The 11,818-nt window shown below is 40.0% G+C and overlaps 2 protein-coding genes across 3 annotated transcripts; both read left to right on the top strand.

Moving 5' to 3' along the window:
- Positions 1 to 145: 145 nt before the first annotated feature.
- On the top strand, positions 146 to 5,110 carry odad4 (outer dynein arm docking complex subunit 4). 2 transcript variants are annotated; one of them, XM_080904842.1, is made up of 11 exons: positions 146 to 367; positions 450 to 581; positions 690 to 843; positions 927 to 988; positions 1,950 to 2,100; positions 2,259 to 2,477; positions 2,566 to 2,773; positions 3,378 to 3,464; positions 3,567 to 3,763; positions 3,917 to 4,017; positions 4,103 to 5,090. In XM_080904842.1, exons 1-11 carry the CDS (start codon positions 242 to 244, stop codon positions 4,136 to 4,138), a joined length of 1,473 nt encoding a protein of 490 aa, XP_080760968.1. In that variant the 5' UTR covers positions 146 to 241; the 3' UTR covers positions 4,139 to 5,090. The 2 variants fall into 2 exon arrangements, with proteins under 2 accessions (XP_080760968.1, XP_080760969.1); XM_080904843.1 differs by having other exon boundaries at positions 234 to 367; positions 761 to 843; positions 4,103 to 5,110.
- Positions 5,111 to 5,830: 720 nt separating this feature from the next.
- On the top strand, positions 5,831 to 10,509 carry cnp (2'',3''-cyclic nucleotide 3'' phosphodiesterase). Its single transcript, XM_080904757.1, has 4 exons — positions 5,831 to 5,950; positions 7,464 to 8,825; positions 8,917 to 9,041; positions 9,169 to 10,509. The coding sequence occupies exons 2-4, from the start codon at positions 7,502 to 7,504 to the stop codon at positions 9,634 to 9,636; spliced, it is 1,917 nt and encodes a 638-aa protein (XP_080760883.1). The 5' UTR covers positions 5,831 to 5,950; positions 7,464 to 7,501; the 3' UTR covers positions 9,637 to 10,509.
- Positions 10,510 to 11,818: the final 1,309 nt, after the last annotated feature.

The following is an 11,818-nucleotide window of genomic DNA, read 5'->3' as shown; positions in this document are numbered from 1 at the left end:
AGTCATAAAGAGGCTTCTAAAATAGGTTTATATCTTTGTTTTGTTTCGGAATTTTAAGAAAAAAGTAGCGTGGAGGTTGGTGTACTGCAGGAGATGAGCAGCAGAGGGCGCTGCTTCCTCGCGATTCGTTTGTTGGTGTTGCTAGGATACCAGCTAAACGTGGATCGATGCGTTGGGCTAAAGTTTATACGAGTTAAACTGGCTTCAAGTTGACGGAAAGAAAGTTTAAAAGTGGCCAAAAATGGCAAACATCGACGCAGACCTCGAAGACCAGCAATCTAAGGGCGTATTCGCAACTTTAATGGCCGATGGGAAATGGATGTACCAGGCAGGAGAGTATAAAAAAGCTATAGACAGCTTCACAGAGGTAAGTGTTAAGTGTCGTCGTTACCTTTTCTCTGATTTTTTTTAAGCACTCTAGAAATGGCTCACTTCTTTTCTTTGTTTAGGCACTGGCTTTAAAGCCTAGTGACAAGCAGTGCTTTGTTGCTCGGTCCAGATGTTACCTGAAGATGGGAGGGTTTGACAACGCTTTGAGAGATGCAGAAGCTTCACTTAAAAGAGACAACTCGTTTTTTGAGGTAAATGTTTTTCTGCTGTCATGATAGAAAATGAGTAAAATGTATCTTTATATCCCCGCTAAAGGTTCAGTGCCTATTGTATACATTTGTTTTGAATCACCATTTTAGGGTTTGTACCTGAAGGCAGAAGCTTTATACTACATGGGAGAATTTGAATTTGCCCTGGTGTTTTACCACAGAGGCCATAAACTACGTCCACAAATGCAGGAGTTCAGACTGGGTATCCAGAAAGCACAGGAGGCCATAGAAAACTCTGTTGGCAGTAAGTGTCTTGTTAATAGTGTTGCAATCATCTCACATCTCCTTACCTAAAATATGAGCCGCTTGTTCTTTGCCATCTTTTAGGTCCTTCCAATGTGAAATTGGAGATTAAAGGAGACCTGTCATTTCTCAACATAGGTGGTGAGGTGAGTCTTTGGTGCATATATCTTCAGTAAATAATAATAATAAAAACAACCCCACTGAGGTAAGTCACAATTATCACAGTACAGCACAAACTCAGTTAAACTTAAGGGACATCATCTTACCAGCTGGGATGCTTAAACCAATGTGAATCGTGCTTTGGTGCATTGGAGAGGTAAGACCAAGGAAACCTCCAAAAGTCTTTGCAGCTGGTAACTAGGATGAAACTAGATGTGTATCTAGGATGGCACATCTATTCAATGTGCCATTGCAATGACGTTTTCTTTGTCTCCCAACACAGTTACCAGAGTGTGGAGCAGTTTGGTCAGAGCAGCATGAATGATTAGCCTGCTGGAGGTCTTTTTGTAGGGCTGTGGCAGTGCTCCTCCTGTTCCTCCTTGCACCAAGGAAAAAAATACTGGTGCAGCTCTCTTTAACAGCCTTTCTCCTGATACAAGTTCCCTTAATTTTTATTTGAGCAATGTATTTAACATGCAGGCTTAGAGGCAGAGCTGTTCTAATGGTACAAGGGAAATAACAATAAAAATGACAGTATTTGTCATTTAGCCAGGATTCGTTGCAGGAAGGCACTACAGCTCGCTGTATATCAAAACTGCTAGACAATAGAAAGATTTCTTCCCTCTTGCTATGAATCCAATGAACAGTTGTCTTGATGCATGCTTAATCATCCAGGTAGGTAAATCCATGTCTGAAGAAGTCACTTGGATGAACAATGAAACATTTCTCCCACTGAAAGAGACTGAAAATGTTACATAAACAGTTAAATCCATGCACACTTAAATCCTATCACCACCTGTATGTATTCTGTAGAACAAGGCTGAGTCATTGCTTCAATTATGTGTCTTGTCTCAATCCCCCCAAAACCCCTGCAGTTTTCTGTATGCAATGTTTAGCCTGACCTGTCTTCTGATGCACAGTGTTATGTTATGTTTCTGAACTGTTAAGAGGGCCAAACCAATTGCAGCTATCCAGAATCTCACAAAGGAGAAAAATCAGAAGACTGAGAAAACCCCAAAGAGTGAAAAGACAACCAAACAACTTCTGGGCGAGTTTTATAGTGACAAGAAATATCTAGAAAATCTGATGAAAGATGAAGGTAATTTGCTATTTGTTCAAATTTACACACACTGTATGTTTCTATGTATCTAACTGTCACCTAGCATATACTGTTCAAAATGTTTACTTAAAAAAAACAACTATATCTGTTTCATTCTTGTTGAATAATATTAATAGCTGTTATGTAATGATTTGCAGACTTGATAGAAGGTACAACAAAGAGTGGGGAGAAGGTGAAGGACATCATTCAGAGATGTCTGTCTTACCTTGACACTTGCACTGAATTTTGGCACCAGGAGAAGCCTACTGCTGCACAAGAAATGAGGCAGAAGTTCATGCAAGAGAAATGTACAAAGCGCCGTAATAGCGCACTCTCTTCTGGATTTCTGCTGAAAAGCCTGGATGAAATTGACAGAGGCAAGATAGCATTCTGGATAAACATAGACCTTGATTCTCTCTTTTACTTTCAGTTTAAAAATTCTCACTGTCCTCTTTGTCATCCCAGAGTTTATGTCCGGAAATGCAGAAGGCACTCTGAAGAAGGCAGAAGAAGTCATGAAGATGGTGCAGAGGTGGTCTGAGAAAGAGGTTCCTAATAAAAAAGAGGTTTTGGGCACCTTGCACAGTTGCATTGGCAATGCTTTGGTTGACCTGGGAAACATGGACAAAGCATTGGAGCATCATCAGAAAGACCTGGAGTTGGCCAAACAGTGGTGAGAAGAAAGGCAGAATAGGAGTAAAACTACATATTTGGACGAGAGATTAAATCCACCACACAAACTTCTTCATAGACCAGAACCAGTTCTATAGAACATATTACTATTGACCGTCAGCAGCTTCACTGGCTTCTTGTAAAGTATTGCATTCATTTTAAGATTTAGCTTCTTACTTTCAAGTCTCTCCATAATCTCGCACAACCTTATCTCTCTGGTCTTCTGCACATTGCTACTCCTTGCTATACCTTGAGATTCTCCTCCTCTTTTTCTTTCATTATACCACCTACTCGTCTGACTACCATGGATTTTAGAGCTTTCAGCCGAGTGGACCTCTCATCTTTAGAAATCTCTCCTGTAGCACACTCACAATATTGATTTTCTTCCTATTATTAAAACCAGCATTAAAATACATCCTTTTAAGCTCGCTTATTCTCTTTGATTCTGTAGTATTGAATTTTAATTCTACAATTTTTCCATTTTTTATACATACAGTTATGTGTCCCTGAGTGTCTTGAAAGGTTCCTATAAATATTTTTTAATCACTATTATTATTATTATTATTATTAAACATTAAGAAATCTTTTTTTTTTTTTACCTACAGCAAGCTCCCAGGAGCACTGTCCAGAGCTCTGGACAACATTGGCCGAGTCTATGTTCGAAATGAAGAGTTTGCAGAGGCCATTCAAGTGTAAGTAAATAATCAAATAATACCTGCACTTGAATTCATCCAAAAACTATGTTTATTTCTGACACATTTATTTAATCCTTTTTATTCCATTTTGTTTATAAGCTGGGAAAAGAAGCTTCCGCTGGTTTGCAGTGATTTGGAGAAGACATGGTTGTTACATGAGATCGGTTTGTGTTACCTGAAGCTCGATCACCACGAAGAAGCTCGAGATTATGGCGTCCGTTCAGTAGCTGCTGCTGATGGAATCGCCGATAAGAAGTGGCAGTTGAATGCCAATGTTTTGGTTGCACAGTCAGAATGTAATTGGTTATTTATTTATGATGCATCACTTTATATTAACAAAACAGAGACACGCAACTTTAATACTTTACTTCTTAAACCACAGTGTGTTTGAATCAGTCATACTGTTGCACAGTTCTTTAACCTGATCCCAGTTTACTCTTTTATATCAGTGAAGCTTGGAAACTATGAATCTTGTGTCACCCACTTTGAAAGAGCTTTGTCCTATGCCAAACTTCTAGAAGATGATTCTGCCATGGATGCTATTGAGAAGGTTCGTGCTTCTTTGTTGTATACATTCTTTTGTTTTCCTTTTTACGTACGTTTTTTCAGTCCTGACATTTCTCATTTGTTTTCAGGCCCTTCATGAAGCAAAGCAACACCTAACACAATGAGGAACCCCTTCAGTCAGAATGGTTGAGGAAAAGAAGAAGAAAGACTCATTTTGTGTGTGTGTGTGTGTGCGCGTGCGTTCATTTACACACCTATATGGAACACAGCAATAAAGCAGTAACTTAATCAAATGAGAAGATCATATTCAGAGTTGTAAAATATATCCGTTTTATGAACAGTGATTCGTTGTGGAATAAAAGTGTTTATGGGAGATGCTTAAAACTTGAATTTCGGATGTTCAGAAGAACAATGCATACCGACATTTTCTGTAGCATTTTTACTAAAGCTATAATTCTTAAAGCTTATGCAGAATTATAGTAGTTCTGAAAAACTCTTCTTTTTTTTTTTTTTAAATGAATATATTCAGGTACAGTCATGATGTAATTGCTGAGCCCATATTTTTGTTCTGTGCAAGTTCCATGACAAACTGAAATGTTATCTGGAAAATGTGTCACTTGATATACAAAGTTCTGTTTACTGATATAAATACTGAAACCTGGCAACCATTAAGTCCCATTAATCAGTATTACCTTAGAGCTTCCATATATAGAGATTAACTTATTATAGAGAACTTCCTTATTTCACCTTCCTAGTACCCCTATTACAAGGCGTGCACTGTGTGATTTGCAAACAGATGACTGCTTCTTGCAAATTTCCCATTGATAGAAACACAGCCTGCTTACAGTTCATAGTTTCTTCACAGAACCTTTATTTTACTGAAGTTTTAATAAGATGTTTTTCCATTAAAGAGAAGTTGTGTTACTGTCACGTACCCAAGTGTTTATGCAAACTTTTTTTTTACTGAAACACAATTGTTGTGATATGAGTGACAGTGTGTGTAGTGCCCTTTGAATTTTAACCACATAAAATGTTTGCATAATATTACCTGTATATGCAAACTAAGATATACTAGAAACCTGTTTGCCTTTTTAAAATTTGGATATCTGTTTTTTTTCCTCTCTTGACTCTGTGACTCTTGTGTGACTTTTGTTTGGTAGTGGTTGTGACAACGGAAAATTACTTCCCTTTCTTTTACTTATACTGTTGTTGATATCTGTATAATTTAATTTAGTCTGAGGGTAGGTTAAAAGGAGGATATGTTTTATAAACACCTTTATTCGTGATTAGGACAAAAGTATTTGTGCCTGAAAACATAATACTTTGCAAAGTGAGATTCAGCCTTACTGTCAACTTTGCATTGTGTACAGGTTTAAACAATGGCTTTTCCACTGACCCAATGTGAACAAAATATACGTAAAATGGAACAGAGAGCTGTAACAATATGGATAAGAAACTACAAATGAGGTATCAAATATAAATAGGAATTACAAGAGATATATTAAAGCCTATATAACTGCTATAGATTAAAATATGTCTACAAGGTTCTAATTGTCATTAATATTTTAACTGCCATTCATTTTATAAAATGGGGAGTATAACTAATTAAACAGCAGATGCTCTATTATGTTAATATCAGCATCTATTAATACTATTTTGTCTGTAGTTTTAGTTCCATTCACGAGCTTCTCCTGAAATCAATGCAAATACACTGGAAAAAAGAAAAATAACCGATAAAATAAAGATTAGATTAAAGGTACAGCTTCCACAAAAGACTTCCGGTCTATAGAGGCGTGTCCTTGACCACGCCCAGATGCGCGTTCCCGGGATTTACTTTTTTTTTTTTTTTCCGCCTTCCACCCCTTGAAGAGTGGGGCGGGTACCCGTCTGTGCTCAGGATTGCGTTGTCATTGTATTCAGAGAGAAACGCGTGGTCAGCGGCAGCCACGACCAGCTCCACAGCAGCGACATAACTGGTAAGCGGACGTTTTAGCGAACAAAACTCTTTTGAACTGCTTGCTTCAACGCTTTTGTTTTCCCGAACTACCTTAAAAATAAATTGGCCCAGTAACGCGCGTCGACTTGTTTACACCCTGCGTGTTAAAGTTGTCGAGTCGTGGCGTTGCGCCTGCTGATGGTCCAGCTAATTTCTACTGACTGCCAGATTAAATTGGTTTTGTCTGGGCTGCTAACAGTAGGTGCACGCCACTCCCCGCCTAGCCACAATGTGCTGATAGTAAAATGCAGGCTAATCGCCAAACTCCCATCGATTTCCTTTGTTTAAAACGGTATTTAAGGTCCTCTGGAGGCTATCTCATAGATTTGGTTAAAAGAAATAGTTAGCGTGGTGTCTTTAATGTAATTCAAACTTTATTTAATCAACAAAATGAGAATTATCGTCATTTAGTGATTATTGTGTATGAGATAAAGACGAACCCATTTTTTTTTTTTTTTTCTGTTCTTGTTGCCCCTCTTTGTGTCTCTGGTTTCGATTGCTGTGCATTTAGGGGTTTTTTTTGTTTTTTTTTTGTTTTTTTCTAAACTGGAAAACACCGGGATTAACGACGGCCAGCTTGGCTTTGTTGCCACATTGGTTCGTGAGAGCTTCCCCCTTCTCCCCAATGACACGTCGTAGTTTCACCCTATCTGTTAAATCCAGCGTTTAGCAACGCTTTAATATTTGGTCAGAGCTTGCCATACGGTTACACTATGAAGTAACTACACTTCCGCGATGCCCCATTTTCTTTATTGCCCTTTGTCTTGTTTTTTGCTGGCAAGCTGTGGCGCATATGCAAGGTTTTAATACAGTGCTTTCCCTCAATTTACCAGTGAACTGGAGATTTTTGTGGTTTTACCAGATGAATAGGAATTCACGTAAAAGGGGGAGGAGAAGAAGACGGCATTCTTCTTTCACTTCTTCTATGTGCACAAAGCTGCAAAACCCCCTCCGTCTCCAAAAATGAACATTAAAGCTCAAGTTATTTGCATGCCAGAATTTTCTTTTTTTTTCTCCCCACCTTCTGCAGATGTAAAATAGTGTGTGTGTTACTGATTTAGGGGAGAGGAGTATAATACAGCCTCTGCAAATTTTCAATATTGTGTAACTTCCCCTTAAGACATTCTGATTGCAATTCTTGCAGCACTGTTTAAATTGATGACCATCAAAAGACTTCAGAAGTGACAGTTATGGGGGGAAAAAAAAGACTAGGAGTTCCTTTTTCAAATATGTTTGCTGCACATTTGCATCGTCAGTTGTAGTTAAAGTGGGGTGTTTTTGTTTTTTGTTTGTTTTAACTGGAATTGATTATTTTTCTGTCTGATACACTTCTGGAAATCCCAAAATGTAACCTGGTCTTAAATTTTTAAGTTAGGCTAATGTGCTAGATCCGTTTTAAAAGTGATAAATGAATTTAATATCCTTAGTGAGCCTTTCCTTTCCTGAATTCAGTAAATTGATAAAACGATTTGTCTTCTGATTGTATGTTTAAGGTACATGGTGGTGTTTAAAGTTGGACTTTGAACCAGAAATGGATACTGAGAAGAGTGGTGAGGTTTTAGGTGCGTCAGAGACTCCACAGCAAGCGGAGACTGCAGTGGAAAAAGCAGCTGTGGAGACGCCAGTGGAATCCACAGAGCTTGAGAAGTCACCAGCTGCTGAGGAAGCAACTGGGAAGATGGCAGTACATGGTCAGGAAAGCGAGGTCGTGAAAGAAATGGAGGCGCTGAGTGTGACAGACAAGGTGGCGATGCCCACAGAAAAAGCTGATGCAGACTCGGTGCCTGGCGCAGCAGCGTCACAGCAACCAGAAGAGTCATCTGAAAAGAAAATCTCTGAACAGCAGCCAGAGAACAACCCAGAATCTTTGGCTTTGCAAACGCCCCTGGCAGAGAGCGCCCCTGAACCAGCGCCAGAGAAAGCGGCCGAATCTGTTCCAGAAATAAAAGTGCAAACATTACCTGACTCGGCCATGACACAGCAGCCAGTAGATACACAGCCACCGGGCCCAAAAGAGAAGGAACAAGCTGAGTCTGTGGGAGAACTGCAAAAAGCAATGGATACTGAGGCTGAAGGTGACTCCGGAGCTAAGCCTAAGGAGAAGGAAGAAGCCAAACCAGAAGAGACTGTTGTGGTGTCTGACACTTCTTCAGAAAAGCCAGCAGAAGCTGAAATGCTAAAGACTGAGGCTTCAGCAGAAGTTGGAAATGTGAGCCCTGAGTCGGAGCCTCAAAAAGAAGAGGATATCGTCCCAGCTTCTGGCTCTCTGTCTTTTGCCTTTTTAGAACAGGAGCAGACCAAAGATGCCCTCCGAATCTCTCGTACCCTTGTTGTCCTTAGAGGCCTTCCAGGGAGCGGTAAAACCTTTTTGGCACGTGCCATAGCCGACACCTACAAAGACCTCTGCATCGTCATTAGTGCTGATGACCATGGTGTTAAACCTGAAAAACCAGAATCTAATGCAGAGGGCTACAAAGCACTGGATGAAGCTGTAGTTGCTCGTTGCACAGACGGAAACTCTTCCTCTGTGCTGATAGTGGTAGACGACACCAACCACACCCAGGATCGCCTGGCCCGTCTAGGAGAGATTGCCGAGGAGAACAATCTTGTTGCTATCTTCTTGGAGCCAAAAACTGAATGGAACAGAGATCTTGGACAGCTGACCAAGAAGACCAAGCGTGGCCTAGAGGAAGCCCATCTGGCAGCCATGAAAGGACCACTTGAAGAAGTGTCCCTTCCTCTTTACTTTGGCTGGTTCCTTCTGTCCTCTATCCAGGACAAGATTAAATGCACGTCAATGGACTTCCTGAAAACACTGGACACCTTGGAGGCCTTCAAGAAACATTTGATTGACTGTGAGTGTCTAATTTTTATTACCAAGTAACTGAACTCTCTTAATTAGGGGTGAAAACTTATTTCTTTCTTTTCCTTTTTTGTCATAAACAGTTTCAGGAAAAGCTGAGGAGGTGGACCTTGAGCAGTACTTTCAACCAACAGGAATTCTCCATTGCACTACGAAATTCTGTAACTATGGAAAAGCTGAGGGTGCCAAAGAATATGCAGAGAAACAGGCAAGAAACAATTCAATTTTCCCAGAAATGAAAGCATTATTCATTTACTTGTAATTGCTGAACTAACATTGAATACTAACCATAATTTCATTTAATTTGATCTCTTTTTGTATTTCCTCTTCTCTAGGCTGTAAAAGATTCCTATGGTTCCATCTTCGATCTGTCACTTGGTGCCCTCTTTGTAACCCCTCGCACATTTGGTGCCAGAGTGTCTCTCACTGAGGAACAGCTTCAGTTGTGGCCAGCTGATGCTGATGCTGAAAAGCAGGTGGAGTCGGTCCCCGCAGCTGCCTCACTGCCTCTGGGAAGCCGCGCCCATGTCACGCTGGGCTGTGCAGAGGGTGTCGAGCCCGTTCAGACGGGCATCGATCTGCTGGAAATCTTGACCCTGCAGCAGGAAGGCCAGCAGGGGGAGCAAGTTGAAGAGATGGAGCTCGGCACGCTGACCTATTACGGTACGGGAAAGTGGCTGCTCAACCTCAGAGAGCCAATTAGTGCACCAGCCTGCTTCTCCAGCTTCTACGGATGCAAGGAACCTGAGCCGACCAAAAAAGACCACGAGAAGAAAAAGAAGCCAAAGTGTATGATCTTGTAAATGGCAAACATGGGATGTGTGAGCTAGGATGACTGGAATTAAACTTGGGCTTCTTCTGTGCAAAGTTTGTGTGTTAGTTTGGGGTTTCACTTATAGCCATCCTAAATCCACAAGTTGTGTGCCTTTTTTACCATTGATTTGCACCACAACCCAAGATGCCTTCAATCCCATTAGGCTTGTTAACACGGTTCAGTATTTTCTTTTACAGATCAGTGCCAGAGGTTGCAGTACCTGGCTGTTTGAGGTCTTGTTAGCTGCAGTTTTACATAGTCTGCCCTCCTTCAGCTCCACTTATCACTTCTTTCTAGATCTCCTGTCTACATCAGTGTTTCTCACTATACTCAGCTGTGATAAACTAGGTACTTTCATTGCATGCTATGACGTATTTACACATTACTGACCTGCTAAGAGTAGCTCTGCCACTTTAACAGAATTTGTCTTTCCTTTGACGTAGTAGTGTCATTTCTGTGTGTTTGCGCAGCCTAGGAAGTAATAGTGACAATAACATATGGGCCAAAGTTGCGTATTTGAATAAGTGTATTAGATTGAATGTCATTTTTAGAGAACCTTCCTAGTAAGAATCTTTGCACTGTGCATAGTTTGAGAGGGAGAATGCTGATGGCATTTTGTTTCTGCAGCTTGCACTTAGTACTTATCAAATGCTGTGAATCAAAGTCCATGTGTTGCAATTTTCTTTTTTTGTACTGCGCAATACTCATTCATTCTCTACAAAAAGCACTTCATGCATTGAATTACAATTTGTATCCTGTGATGGAACCTTCTGAAGGGCAAGTCCTACTTTGTGTCGCTCTTATGAATCACTATTTTTGCACTTGTTTTGTACACTTAATAAAAAGAACATGCTTTGCTCCAGTAATCTGTCTGGTTACTCTGGTTCCATGCATGCAAACTGAAAAAGTCATTATCTCCAGATGGTCGTTTTCTCACAGTGCTTGTAGTTGAGCACTCCAGCAGAGGGTGCTGTTGGTTGCCCCATGCTGCCATTACACTTTGTTTTTGTTTGTGGTAAAGTGTTGCCTGCAAACCATTAATAGCTTGTCATTTAACGTTCAAGAACTAGCTTTAATACTTTGCAAATACTGCAAGAAGATATGAAACATTGCAATCACAGATTGGCTTGCAATACTTGTCTGAACATCGGTGTACCTTGCACAAGAATCTGGCACAGTATACATGTTTCAAACTTCTTCATAGACATGATGGCTGCCAAAAGTATTTCACGTGATGAAGCAAGTGCTCAGATGTAATCTGCATTTATAAGCTGACATGGTTAACATGTTCTAATATAGTGTGATATTTCATCTATCCTTCTATTACCCCATTAGTTTAAAAAAAAAAAATCCATTAGTTGTGCATACTGTTACAATACAAATACTACTTCTGGTTCCACCTCTACCCCCCCCCCCCAGGCTGTATTGATTTTTTTTTTTTTTTTTTTCCCATGCCGCTATCTAAAGTGCGCTTACCCTTCACTGCACCTTTTGAGCTAAAAATAACTGACCATGGATGGGTAAACTCGGCCATAACCCGGTGCTCTATATGTCATAAAGTTGACCTCTTAGTTCATTTTCTGTGCAAGACTGGATGTGCTGGTTGTGTGTTGGATCAAGTGATTTCCTCATTGGCTCAGGGTAGATAAAGAACAATGACAACCAATCAACGTCAGGGGTGCACAATCGCACTGTTTTCGTTCTCTGCCAGGTTTGTGAGAAAACCATTGATAGCTTCAAGTGCTCCCAGAAATCTTTCCTCTTATTGTTTCTAGTATGCCTGCTTTTCCTGTGTAAGGTTAATCTCTGTCGATGCTTCATATTTTAAAATGTTATTATAAATGTATTATTTAATTGTCTGATTATCTTCAAGCGCAGTATGAATAAAACTGCCCACTCACACATCCATCAATAAAGACAATAATGTAGGAAAGATGCGCACGTGGGCTAAAAACGTTTAATATCAAAGCTATAGCTACAGAAGCAAAAAGATAAGCATTAAAAATTATGTATTAAAATTAAATTACATATATACAGTGTTACCAGTTTATTTGCCTCGAGTGTGTCTTCCGTAACTTAGTTGTAATATTTCTTACTGTTCATGAAGGCAGCAAAAGTGTACGTTATGGAAAGAGCCAATCAGAGCCCAGGAAACATCAGCTAAGCCTGTC

This window comes from Rhamphochromis sp. 'chilingali', assembly GCF_963969265.1.
Source record: "Rhamphochromis sp. 'chilingali' genome assembly, chromosome: 15".
In the NCBI taxonomy this organism is placed as follows: domain Eukaryota; kingdom Metazoa; phylum Chordata; class Actinopteri; order Cichliformes; family Cichlidae; genus Rhamphochromis; species Rhamphochromis sp. 'chilingali'.
This window is presented reverse-complemented; position numbering and strand designations above follow the sequence as displayed.